Source organism: Oryctolagus cuniculus, chromosome 16 (genome assembly GCF_051225735.1).
Source record: "Oryctolagus cuniculus isolate XC-2025 breed Fujian yellow rabbit chromosome 16, ASM5122573v1, whole genome shotgun sequence".
Lineage (NCBI taxonomy): Eukaryota > Metazoa > Chordata > Mammalia > Lagomorpha > Leporidae > Oryctolagus > Oryctolagus cuniculus.
This window is the reverse complement of record NC_142882.1, coordinates 24121173-24133905: the sequence shown is the minus strand read 5'-3', so window position 1 is coordinate 24133905 and position 12733 is coordinate 24121173. Positions and strand designations below refer to the sequence as shown.

General features: G+C 51.4%; 1 protein-coding gene across 1 annotated transcript; it reads right to left on the bottom strand.

The window, feature by feature from the left end:
* Positions 1–1528: 1528 nt before the first annotated feature.
* LOC100351208 (olfactory receptor 10H2) lies at positions 1529–2479 on the bottom strand. Its single transcript, XM_002722804.3, has one exon. The coding sequence runs from the start codon at positions 2477–2479 to the stop codon at positions 1529–1531; it is 951 nt and encodes a 316-aa protein (XP_002722850.3).
* Positions 2480–12733: the final 10254 nt, after the last annotated feature.

Genomic DNA, 12733 nt, shown 5'->3' with positions numbered 1-12733 from the left:
CAGATGGAAGATCTATCTATCTACCTGTCTATCATCTCTCTCTCATGAAATAAATACTAAAGTAAAACCAAAAGCCCACCTACTCATTTAGACATGCGTAAAGTATCTCTGTAAATATTTCTGCAGTAAGATATATAAATGGCCAACAAGCACAAGATAGACTGCTCAATGTCATTACTCATTAGGGAAATACAAGTTAAAGCTGCAATGAGATATTATCCAGCAGACAGATAATAGCAAGTGTTGGCAAGGATGTGGGCAGCTTGAAGCCCTATACCATGGCTGGTGGCAATGCACAAGTGATGCAGACACGTAGAGGAACTGTCAGGCAGTTCCTAAAATGTTAAACACAGGATACCATTTGATCCAGCAATTGCACTCCTAGGTACATTTCCAAGATAAATAGAACATTTATTCCAACAACTTGTCTAGGTGCATTCATAGCAGCATTGTGCAAAATTTAGGAACACTGAAATAGGTAACAATGATTAATGGATCAGTGAAAGGCAGTGCATCTGCACGATGGGAGATTGTTTAGCAAATAAGCAGAGTGAGGGCCGGCTCATGCTGCAGCGTGAGAGAGCCCCAGACATGATGTGCTTGGTGCAAGGACAATGACGCCATTTCTAGGAAATGTCCAGGGTGAGTGAATCTATGCAGACAGGAAGTAGATTACTTGATTGACAGGGGCTGGGGGAAGGGGTAGGGAGAAATGGGAAATGACTGCTCATGGGAATGCCTTTCTTGTGAAAGTGCTCTGGAAATAAAGTCAAAGTCTGTGGACTCAAGAGGCTTCCATAGCCTTGGTAGCTCATGACAAGAGACTGGAGTGATCACTGACATCATAAATAAGAGTGTCAATTGTAAATCAACAACAGGAGTCACTGTGCATTTGCTCCCCATGTAGGACCTCTGTCCTTAATGTGTTGTACTATGAGGATCAATGTACAAATAGTCTTCAAACAGTACTTTATACTTTGTGTGTCTGTGTGGGTGCAAACTGTTGAAATCTTTACTTAGTATAGAGTTGATCTTCTGTTTATAACAATAATTAAAAATGAATCTTAATGCAGAATGAGATGGGAGAGGGAGCAGGAGGTGGGATGGTTTGGGGGTGGGAGGGCGGGTATGGGGAGAAATTTATAGGTATCAATTTATATTTATTAAATAAAAGCTTTCTATTAAAAAATAAAGTGCTCTGGAACAGATTGTGGCAATGGTTACAAAATCCTGATTATACTAAAACCATCGAAATGTGTACCTGCATAGGTAGGCTGTAGAGTGTGTGAATTACTTGTCAATAAAGCTCAGTAAACACTTAATCTAAGGTAGGGACCCATCAATCAAAGGGTGAAGATGGAAAAAGTGTTGAACGTTTATTGAGAACCTACCACGTGACCTGTGCTGTCACATATACACGTGTCTACCCCAGCCTCAGCAGGTTCACCATTCGCTGTGCACCTGTCTGCGCAGATGGGAGTAGGGTCTCCCTCACGCCAGTTTCTCCCACTGCTTCCACACTGCCCGCTCAGGTGCTTGAGGAGTGGAGTCTCCGGAGGAAGGTCTTCTTCATAGCATTCTTCAGCTCCTTGTTTCTGAGGCTGAAGATGATGGGGCTGAGAAAGGGTGTGAGGACCGTGTAGGTGGTAGCCATCAAGGTATCACCTTCCTGAAAGCGGGGACCCTTGGGCTTGAGATAGATGACCGAGGCAAAGCCATAGTGCACCACGACCACGATCAGGTGCGAGGCACAGGTGGAGAAGGCTTTGTGCCGACCCTCAGCTGATGGGATCTTCAAGATGGCAGCCACGATGAAGGCATAAGAGAGGAGAATGAGGAGGAAGCAGCCCAGGAGGGTGGTGATGCACACCAAGCCCACACCCAAGGCCACAGCTGGTACGTTGTCTCCACAGGCCAACTTCAGCAGTGGAGGCACATGACACAAGAAGTGCTGGATCTCGTTGGACCCGCAGAAGGAGAGCCTGAAAATAGCTGTGGTCACCACCAGCCCCACCGCCGAGCCGCACGCCCAGGAGCCGGCCACCAGGCAGGCACAGCCACGGGGGCTCATGAGCACGTTGTAGCGCAAGGGGTGGCAGATGGCCACGTAGCGGTCGTAGCCCATGACCGTCAGCAGCAGGGAGTGAGTGAAGCCAAACGTGAAGGAGAAGCACATTTGGCAGGCGCAGGCCAGGAAGGCGATGGAGTGGTGGGTGGAGAGCAGGTCAGCCAGCATGCGCGGGATGATGGCCAAGGTGTAGAGGATCTCAGAGATGGAGAGGGCACACAGGAAGAGGTACATGGGTGTGTGCAGGCTGCGCTCGCTCCAGATGGTGGCCATGATGAGCAGATTCCCCAGCAGCGTGAACAGGTACATCAGCAGGAAGAGCAGGAAGAAGACAGGCAGGAGCTGCTGTGGGAAGGTGGAGAAGCCGATGAGGATGAACTCGGACACAGAACTGTAGTTTAGCCCCAGCATGGCTGCTGCACCTGCTGGGAGAGAGGGTGGGGGAGAGGAACCTATGTATGGGAACGTGGTGACTCCTGTGAGCCCAACCTGGGAAGACTTCCTGGAGGGGGTGATTCACCTGTGCGTGCCACAGCTAGTCTGCCTGCAAAAAGGGCATTAGTAGATGCATCTTGCCTGCCGACGCATCGGAAGAATTCAATAAATAAAAGTTGATAATAAGCATTGACTGTTGGAGTTATTGTCTCCTATTATTACAACGATTGGCCCCATGCAGCCCAACCCTGCCTTACTTCTCTGTCCTCTCTGCAGTTCTCGGATCCTGCCTGAGGAGCAGGCGTTTGGCACAGCAGTGAAGATGCTCCTTGGGACACCAGCATCCTGGGTCACAGCGCCTGGGTTTCAATCCCAGCCCTGCCGCTGATCCAGCTTCCCGCTAATGTGCACCCTGGGAGGCGGCACAGGAGGCCTCACGTTGTTGGTTTCCTGCCACCCACGTGTCAGACCCACGTGGCGTTCACGGCTGGCTCTCAAGTATCTGGGGAGTGAGGCAGAGGATGGGAGTGATCTCTCCTCCTCCCTCCCGTCCCCTCCCGTCTGCTCTCCTCTTCTCTCCTCTCTTCTCCTCTCCTCCCTCCTTCCCCTCCCCTCTCTTCCCCTCTCCTCCCCTCTCCTCTCCTCCCCCTCCCCTCTTTTTTTTTTGACAGGCAGAGTGGATAGTGAGAGAGACAGAGAGAAAGGTCTTCCTTTCGCCGTTGGTTCACGCTCCAATGACCGCCACGGCTGGCGTGATGTGGCCGGCGCACTGCGCTGATCCAATGGCAGGAGCCAGGTGCTTCTCCTGGTCTCCCATGGGGTGCAGGGCCCAAGCACTTGGGCCATCCTCCACTGCACTCCCTGGACACAGCAGAGGGCTGGCCTGGAAGAGGGGCAACCAGGAAAGATTCCGGCGCCCCGACCGGGACTAGAACCGGGTGTGCCAGTGCCACTAGGCAGAGGATTAGCCTATTGAGCCGCGGTGCCGGCCCCCTCCCCCTCTCTTCCCCTCCCTTCCCCTCCCCTCTCCTCTCCTCCTCCCTTCCCTTCCCCTCTCTTCCCCTCTCCTCCCTCCCCTTCCCCTCCTCCTCCTCCTCCTTCTTCTTCTTCTCTCTCTCTCTCTCTCTCACTGCCCACTGGAAAATGGAATCCTAATGCCTGCCTCAGTGGTCTTCACTGATGTAACGCATCATAAGCATTCAGCTGCTGCTGAATCTGTCTTGGGTGAGTGCCTCACAAGGGCAAGGCGCCGGGGGTGTCACTGTGCAGTCGTGCCATCCGGGCCCTCTATCCCTGGTCATGTACCAGTGCTGTTCTCCGAGTGTCCCTCCCTCTCCTTAACCCCTCTCCCAGTCCTCCCATCTGCCACCTCCTGCTTGCTGCAGAAGCCGTGGCTCTCAGCTGAGCGTTCTCTTGTCTCCCTCCCCGAGTAGCAACAAAGCCACGTCTGCCCCAGCTCCGGCACCTTCTCCAGTCAGAGCCCTGTTCTCCTCTCCGACGTCCTCTCCTCCCCGTCTCTCAAGGCTACAAACGGGCTTGATGGAGAACACAAAATGTGGAGCAGACGTTGTGACATAGCTGCTTGAGATGCCTGCTTTCTGTATCAGAGTGCCTGGGCTCAGGTCTCACCTCCACCTCTGAGCCAGCTCCCAGCTAGCATCCCTGGGAAGGCTCCAGTTCTTGGGTCCCTGCCACCCACAGGGGTATGGGACTCCTTGCTTTGGCCTGGCCCAGCCCTGGCTGTAGTGGGCACAGGGTTTTCTTGTGGGGGGCCATCAGAATGTTTGCCAGCTGAACAGCGCCAACAGCTGCACAGCACTGCGGATGCACACAACACCCCCTGAATCATATGATTTAAAACACTTCATTCTGCATCCTGTGAGTGGCAATTTCTAAAAAACAAAGCGGATCTCAGACTTCCTCTGCCTCTTCCCCCCATCCTGGGTCCCAAGCCCAGCCTGTCCACAGCAAGGGAGGGGGCAGCTGGCAGCCCTGCTCCCACACCTGCTACTCAGGGAAGCCTCTGAACCTCCACACAGGTGTGTGTGAGAGCTGTGGGGAGGGAAGGGGTCCTCTCAGGACAGCTCTGCTCAGGGCTGGGAAGTCTCCTGTCTGCACAGGTTGTGGACAGAGGCACCCACCATGCCTCACACATACCTGCACCTGCTTCTGCCTCTCTCCTCCCCGGACATACTCAGGTGCTGTAGGCTCTGTTCATTAAGCCAGACGTGCACACAAACTGTACACACTCTAGCCTTGTTCACACACCAGCCCTTCCCAAGACACTGAGAACCCACACACACAGAGAGAGACACACACCCGCACAGCCCCACACACACCCAAAGGGCCACCCAGCAGGTACATGCAATGGTGGAGAGATGTGGCTGGTGTCCCTCTCACACAACTTTCCCCACCCCAGAGGCCAGCTCCATGGCATAGTAGATTAAATCTCCACCCTTCAAAACTGGCACACCAGTTCCAGTCCTGGCTGCTCCTCTTCCAATCCAGCTCTCTGCTAATAGCCTGGGAAAGCAGCAGAAGATGACCCAAGTGCTTGGGCCCCTGCACACGTGTGGGAGGCCTGGAAGAATCTCCTGGCTCTTGACTGCAGATCAGCCCAACTCCAGCCACTGTGGCCATTTGGGGAACAAACCAGCAGATGGAAGACCTCTCTCTGTCTCTCTCTCTCTCTCTCTCTCTGTAACTCTGCCTCTCAAATAAATAAATAAATCTTTAAGAAAATAAAAGTTCCCCCAGATAACCTGTTCCGGCGATGACAGAAGCATAGGAAATGCCTGACTCCGGGAGCCCAAATTGCCTCGGACATCATTTGTTCCATCCTAATGCCAAGATCCATCCCCCAACACTCCTATGACCCTCAGCCCTCCCCACATTCTGCGCTTGTGCCGCCTCCTCCAGGAAGGCAGCAGGGTTGCACACTCACCTCTCAGTGGTCACAAGGTGGGGTCTACCTTTCTGGGGCAGCAGAGGAGAGACCCCGGGCCTCTCACCCACAGAGAGAGCTCAAAGAGGGGAAGGGCGGGACAAGAGTCTGTGCTCTTACTTTATCCTTGTTTCCTGCAGCAACCTGCTTCAAAGGAACCCCAGGAGGGGCAGGTGCTGGATGTGGGCGGGGCTGCCCTGGGGACCCAGACAGGCAGGGGCCTCTGGGAGCCTTGGGGATCACTGGTTTGCCTGGAGTCAGCCCGCACTGTGTATGTTTCCCCTAGTCCTTTTCTCTGCCCAGGTCAGAGCTGGGCTCTTCTGAAACTCTCTCTCTCTCTCTCTCTCTCTCTCTCTCTCTCTCTCTCTCTTTCTCTCTCTCTCTCTCTCTCTGCTTTTCAAATAATTAAATCGTTTTTTAAAAAACATACAAAAGGAGGCCTGGCCCCTCCTCTTCCCTCCCAACCCCAGGCTCCTTCTCCCATTGGGAGGGACTACAGCACCCCAGAAGCCCAACCTCCAACCACAGCCCCCCACCACACACACACACATACACACACATACACATGCACATGCACACACGTACATACACACATACATACACATACACACACATACACACATACATACACATACACACATATACACGTACACACATACACATGCACACACATGCACACACATATACATACACACCTACACACATACATGCACGTACACACATACACATACACATGCACAGACATACACATGCACACACATACACATGTACACACATACACACACATAATGCACACATACACACATGCACACACATACACACATAATGCACACATGTACACACATACACATGTACACACATACACACATACATATACACACATACACACATATATACACATACACATACATACATATACACATACACATGAATACACATACACACATACGCATACACACATACACACATACACACACATACACATACACGCACAACTCCTAGGCCATCCCTGGGAGGGCAGTCCAGGTTCCAGCTGCAGGTGTGGGCCCCTTGGATGCTGATGTTCAAGGTCCCATTTCCCAAAGCAAGGACTCCCCTGTGGGCTGCAGAGGGGCGGGCCCAGAGCAAGACTGTCACACACCAGGTGCAGGGGGCCCACACTTCCCGAGCCAGCCCCCCAGCCCTTCTGCCCTGAAGCTTTGGGGGGATCTTCGTATGCTCCAGGCTCAAACTGGGCCATGGGACAAAAAAGAGCACAACACCCAGGAGCCTCCTCGACCCGCTTCCTTCCCCATGTCTTTATCCGAATGCTCCCCAGCCTGCAGCAGGGGCGTCCCACCTGGAAAAAGCATTGGCCCCTATATTCACTTTCTGGGGATTCCCTAATAAGTTACCACACATTGAATGTTAAAAAAAAAAAAAAAAAAAAAAACAAAAAAAACCAGAAATCAGGGCAGCCCTTTGGTGCCTCAGAATGTTGCTATGGATACCTGCATTCAAGTGCCTGGGTTCAAGTCCCGGCTCCAGCTTCCTGCTACTGTGTGCCCAGGGAGAAGGCAGGTGATGACTCAAGCACGTGGGTATTTTCCACCCATGTGGGAGACCCAGATTAAGTCCCAGGCCCCTGGCTTTGACCCAAGCCACTCCAGCTGTTGCAAACATTTGGGAGGAGAACCAGGGGGCCAGTGGATGGATGATCACTGTGTCTGTACTTCTCTCTCAAGCAAAAGTGGAAAGAAATGAATGAATTTTTTAAAAGACAGGCACAGGCATTGTGGTGCAGTGGAATAAGCTTTTGCCGGGGATGCATGCATCCCATGTCGGAGGGCCAGCTTTAGTCCAGGATTCTGATCCAACCTCTCGGCTGAGGAGACTGAGAAGGCGGCAGAAGATGGCTCACTTGGGTTCTCCCACATGGGAGACCTGGCTGGAGCTCCCGGCTCTAGCCTAGCTTAGACCTGGCTGTTGGAGTAGTTTGGGGAATAAACTAGTGGATAGAAGATTCTATCATCTATCTATCTGTCTATCTATCTATCTGTGTCTAACATCTCTATCTCTGTATCTCTTACATTTATATATATAATCTCTATCTTTATCTGTATCTCTCTCTCCACTTTTGCCTTTCAGAAAGATACATGATAGATAGTTATATGTCATTTGAAATTAAAACAGGGAACTAGTACTATAGATAGTGGGTAAAACCACCACCTGCAGTGCCAGCATCCTTTATGAGCACTGGTTTGACTCCTGGCTGCTCCACTTCCTATCTAGTTCCCTGTTAATGGCCTGAGGAAAGTAGCAGAAGATGGCCCAAGTGCTTGGGCCCCTGCCACCCACGTGGAAGACCCAGAAGATTCTGGTTTCTGGCTTCGATCTGGCCCAGCCCTGGCCATGGCAGCCATCTGGGGAGTGACCCAGAGGATGGGAGACCTCTCTCTCTGCTCTCTCTCTCTCTCTCTCTCTCTCTCTCTCTCTCTCTCTTTGTCTCTCCTCTATCTGTGGCTCCAACTTTTAATATAAATGAATAAATTTTAAATGAATTACAAAATGACCCTCTCCTTTCTAAGGGGTAGCTTCGGAAGCTACCTCATCTTATTAAAAAATAAATGAATAAATAACAAAAACATGTAAGCGTGTTTGCTGTGTCTGAAGGCCTGGTGTGCAGGCAGGATGCTTCCCTCTGCAGGCTCTGAGGGGTGGGGCCTGCTGTACCTCTCCCCTGACATCCAGTGGCCACTAGCGCCCTATGACAGGCTGTCAGTTGTGGACATGTCACTCCAGCATCTGCCTCTCTGCATTCCTTCCCAGAGTGTCCTCCACTGCTAACGAGAACCCCAGAGCATCCTAGACCCAAGATGTTTCCATCCCAAGATCTCAACTGATGACATCCACAGACACCCAAACCCACATCCTGAGACTCCAGACGGATGAACCTCAAGGAGGCTCCTGCACAGCCCATTAGAGCCCCTTGTGGGTCTCCTGGCATCAGCTCCACCCCTACTACACCTACACATTTGCAATACCAGCGAGAGCCTGCTAACCATCTCCCCGCTGCTTCGAACCAGCCAGTAGAGAAGAAGCAAAAGTCCACTTGAACTGCAGCCTTGTGGCTTCACTAAGGTTTTCTTCCTGGCAGGACTCATGCATTTCTGTGGCTTCCCCACTGGGTCCACCCAGCAGAGGCTCAAGTAATGTGAGTGTCTGTCATCTCCTTCCCCAAGCATGCATCAGCCCTTGCTGTGCGCCAGAACCTGAGCTCAGGGCTGCAGAGGAGGGGTGGGCCAGTCCTCATCGCTCCCCCTGGAAAAATCATCTCTACCAACTTCCATGCAGGACACCACACTCTATTTTATTTTTATTTTTATTTTTTTGACAGGCAGAGTGGACAGTGAGAGAGAGAGACAGAGAGAAAGGGCTTCCTTTGCTGTTGGTTCACCCTCCAATGGCTGCCGCGGCTGGCGTGCTGCGGCCGGCACACCGCGCTGATCTGAAGGCAGGAGCCAGGTGCTTCTCCTGGTCTCCCATGGGGTGCAGGGCCCAAGCACTTGGGCCATCCTCCACTGCCCTCCCAGGCCACAGCAGAGAGCTGGCCTGGAAGAGGGGCAACAGGGACAGAATCCGGCACCCCGACCGGGACTAGAACCCGGTGTGCCGGCGCCGCTAGGCAGAGGATTAGCCTAGTGAGCTGCGGCACCAGCCCACCACACTCTATTTTAAATGTTTATTCATTACTTATTTGAAAGGCAGAGTTACAGAGAGAAAGGCAGACACATACATACATACATACAGAGAGAGAGAGAGAAAGAGAGAGGAGAGAGGATCTTCCATCTGCTGGTTCACTCCCTAAATGGCCACAACAACCTATACATGGCCAGACAAACCAGGAGCCTCTTCGAGGACTCCCACATGGGCGCAGGAGTCCAAGAACTTGGGCCATCCTCCACCTTCCCAGGTGTATTAGCAGGGAGTTTTATTAGAAGTGTGACAGCCAGGACTTGAACCAGAGCCCATATGGGATGCCAGTGTCACAGGGGGCGTCTTTGCCCCCTACACTACAACATCAGAGCCAAAACCACACTCTCGAGTTAGGGAGCGTGTGACAACTCCCACTATATCTGTAATATGACCCCAAGTGCATGAAGTTGAGCTGACGCGTTCTGCATTTATGCTAATGTGATTGTTGGTGGATCCCCTTTTTGGATCTTTTTACCTGGAAGGGTTTCAGAGAAGGGGAAAAGCTGTGACCACCCTCAGGAGGCTGCTACACCTTGAATGTGTGTTTCTCACAGTATCTGATGGACTTGACGCTCATCCATCTACACCCAGGAGCTCTTAGACGTGGAATCAGGGCCTTAGTCACCCTTTGTCTCTAGCACACAGTAGGTGTGCTAAATACTCAGAAGATAAAAATTTCCACTACGGATTGGAAGGTTGAGTCAGGGGGCCGGCACTGTGGTGGAGTGGGTTAATGCCCTGGCCTGAAGTGCCAGTATCCCATCTGGTTGCCGGTTCGAGTCCCAACTGCTCCACTTCCCATCCAGCTCTCTGCTATGGCCTGGGGAAGCAGTGGAAGATGGCCCAAGTCCTTGGGCCCCTGCACCCATGTGGGAGACCCGGAAGAAGCTCCTGACTCCTGGCTTTGGAATTGCTGCAGCTCCGGCCGTTGCAGCCAGTTGGGGAGTGAACCAGTAGGTGGAAGACCTCTCTCTCTTTGCCTCTCCTCTCTCTGTGTAACTCTGACTTGCAAATAAATATATAAATCTTTAAAAAAAAAAGTTGAGTCAGGTAGAAGGGCTTTTCAGTGGCTTGGTCAACATCTTGTTTAAGAGCTCTCCTCTCAGGGGCTGGCCTTGTGGTGTAGTGGGTAAAGCCGCCTCCTGCAGTGCCAGCATCCCATACGGGTGCTGGTTCAAGTCCCAGCTGTCCCACTTCTGATAAAACTCACTGCTAATACACCTGGGAAGGCAGTGGAAGATGGCCCAAGTTCTCAGACCCCTGCACCCATGTGGGAGACCTGGAAGAGGCTCCTGGCTCCTGGTTTCAGTCATATACTGTATAAACAGTATATACTAAGTAAAGATTTCAACAGTTTGCACCCACACAGATACTCAAAGTATAAAATACTATTTGAGTAATTTTTACTGTTAATTTGCATAGTACAACACATTAAGGACAGAGATCCAACATGGGGTGTAAGTGCACAGTGACTCTCATTGTTGATTTAACAATTGACACTCTTATTTTTTTAAGAGTTATTTATTTATTTGAAAGTCAGAGTTGCACAGAGAGAGAAGATGCAGAGAGAGAGAGACATAGGTCTTCCATCCGCTGGTTCACTCCCCAATTGGCCGCAACAGCCAGAGCTGTGCCAATCTGAAGCCAGGAGCCAGGAGCTTCTTCCGGGTCTCCCATGTGGGTGCAGGGGCCCAAGGACTTGGGCCATCTTCTACTGCTTTCCTAGGCCATAGCAGAGGGCTGGATCAGAATAGGAGCGGCCACGTCTCAAACTGGTACCCAGATGGGATGCTGGCGCTGCAGGCCAGGGCGTTAACCTGCTGCACCACAGCGCCAACCCAACACTTATTTTTGATGTCAGTAAACACTTGAGGCTCTTGAAATGAGCTGCCAAGACTATGGAAGCCTCTTGAGTTCACAAACTCTGATCATATTTAGACCAGGCCATAAACAAAGTGGAAGTTCTCTCCTCCCTTCAGAGAAAAGTACCTCCTTTGATGGCCCGTTCTTTCCACTGGGATCTCACTTACAGAGATCTTTCATTTAGGTCATTTTTTGCCATGGTGTCTTGGCTTTCCATGCCTGAGAAGCTGTCTTGGGCTTTTTAGCCAGATCCGAATACCTTAAGGGCTGATTCTGAGACCAGAGTGCTGTTTAGGGCATCTGCCATTCTATGAGTCTGCTGGGACACCCACATTTCTAAAGGATCTCTTTTCAACTCTCCATGAGGTTGCAGTGAGAGAGTCCCCTTGGCTTGTTTTCTCCCAAGTATTTCTTGAGCACCTATTCAATGCCAGGCAGCGAGGACACAGAGCGATGGGTAAGTCAAAGGTGGTCGTATCCTATTGGGGCTACTGGTTTGGTGGGGAAAGAGGGTAGGTGTTGAAGCAGAATCCACATATGGAATGTGGTGAGCACTGTGACAGCAGCAGTAAATGGCTCATCCAACCTCAGGCCTCTGGAGACCTTGGGACCCTCCCAGGAGCCTTGCTCTGCACCAAGTACCACTCAAGCTTTGGTTCTGCTGCCTGGGATGTCATGCTAGAGGCTAGCATTTTCCATGAGGACTTCAGAGCCTTTTGTGTCTTGAAGGCAAAGGGTCACTCACTCCCAATTCCTGCATTCAGCTCCTCCCACTAGCTAGACACCAGAATTTGCAGCTGGCACTAATGGGGACCATTCCTCTAGGGTGGGGTGCACCTGTGATTCTGCCTCTGCCTTGGCCCTGAGCCGTGGATCGGGCTTTGTCTATCTACAGCTGTGTGGCTCTGATCTATAGTCTGCAAATGAAGTAGAGAGGAGATTGTGTGTGTCAACTTTTAATGAGTCCCCCAGGAGTCCCTGCAAACCCCATAGCTCGTTCACTCACAAAACTTGGGATTGGTTTCCTGGGGAGTTGTTATGTCAGGTTGAACTTGGCAGGTGGCACAGGCAGGTGTCCCATTGGGCTCCTTGATCCCAGCATAGACTCTAACCATGTTTGTCTCTGACATGTCCCCAAGAAGGAGACCCAGGGGCTTTGGCCAATAGGCACTGGGGGTTTGGGAGTGAGGCTGGAGGTGGCAGGTTCAGATGCATTTGACTAATTGCCCGCTCTGTAGACCCATGTCGACACTTCAGTTGGATTCTCTGGGGGCTGTTGCTTTCTTCTTTAAGCAGAGATCACTGTAGATCATTTGCTTTTCTTTCAGGTTCTTGAGCACAGATTAATAAGCAAAGGGAAAAAATAATCAAGGGAAAATTGTATAGCAGTCTGGATATCTTTGTGCCTCAGAGGACAGTGACTCACAGCAGAGGGACTTGGGTTCAAATCCTGGCTCAGCCACTAGCCGTGTGGTTGTGGTGATGGGGAAGCAACCTCTTTGTCCCCAAAAGGAGAGGTCCCTGTGAAAGTCGTGTGTCTTACGGTGAGGTCCATGTTACCTTGCGGTTACACAGTAAACGCTCAGTATATGCTGAGTGCTAGCTCCTGACTCACTGGAGTCCTGTGGGTATTTGCCAACTGACTGCCTCTTTTACTATACTCTGTGCCTCTCTCCATTCAGTTGAGC

Excerpts from the sequence above, each read along its gene's own strand:
- LOC100351208 (XM_002722804.3), bottom strand. The coding sequence starts at position 2,479 with ATGCTGGGGCTAAACTACAGTTCTGTGTCCGAGTTCATCCTCATCGGC.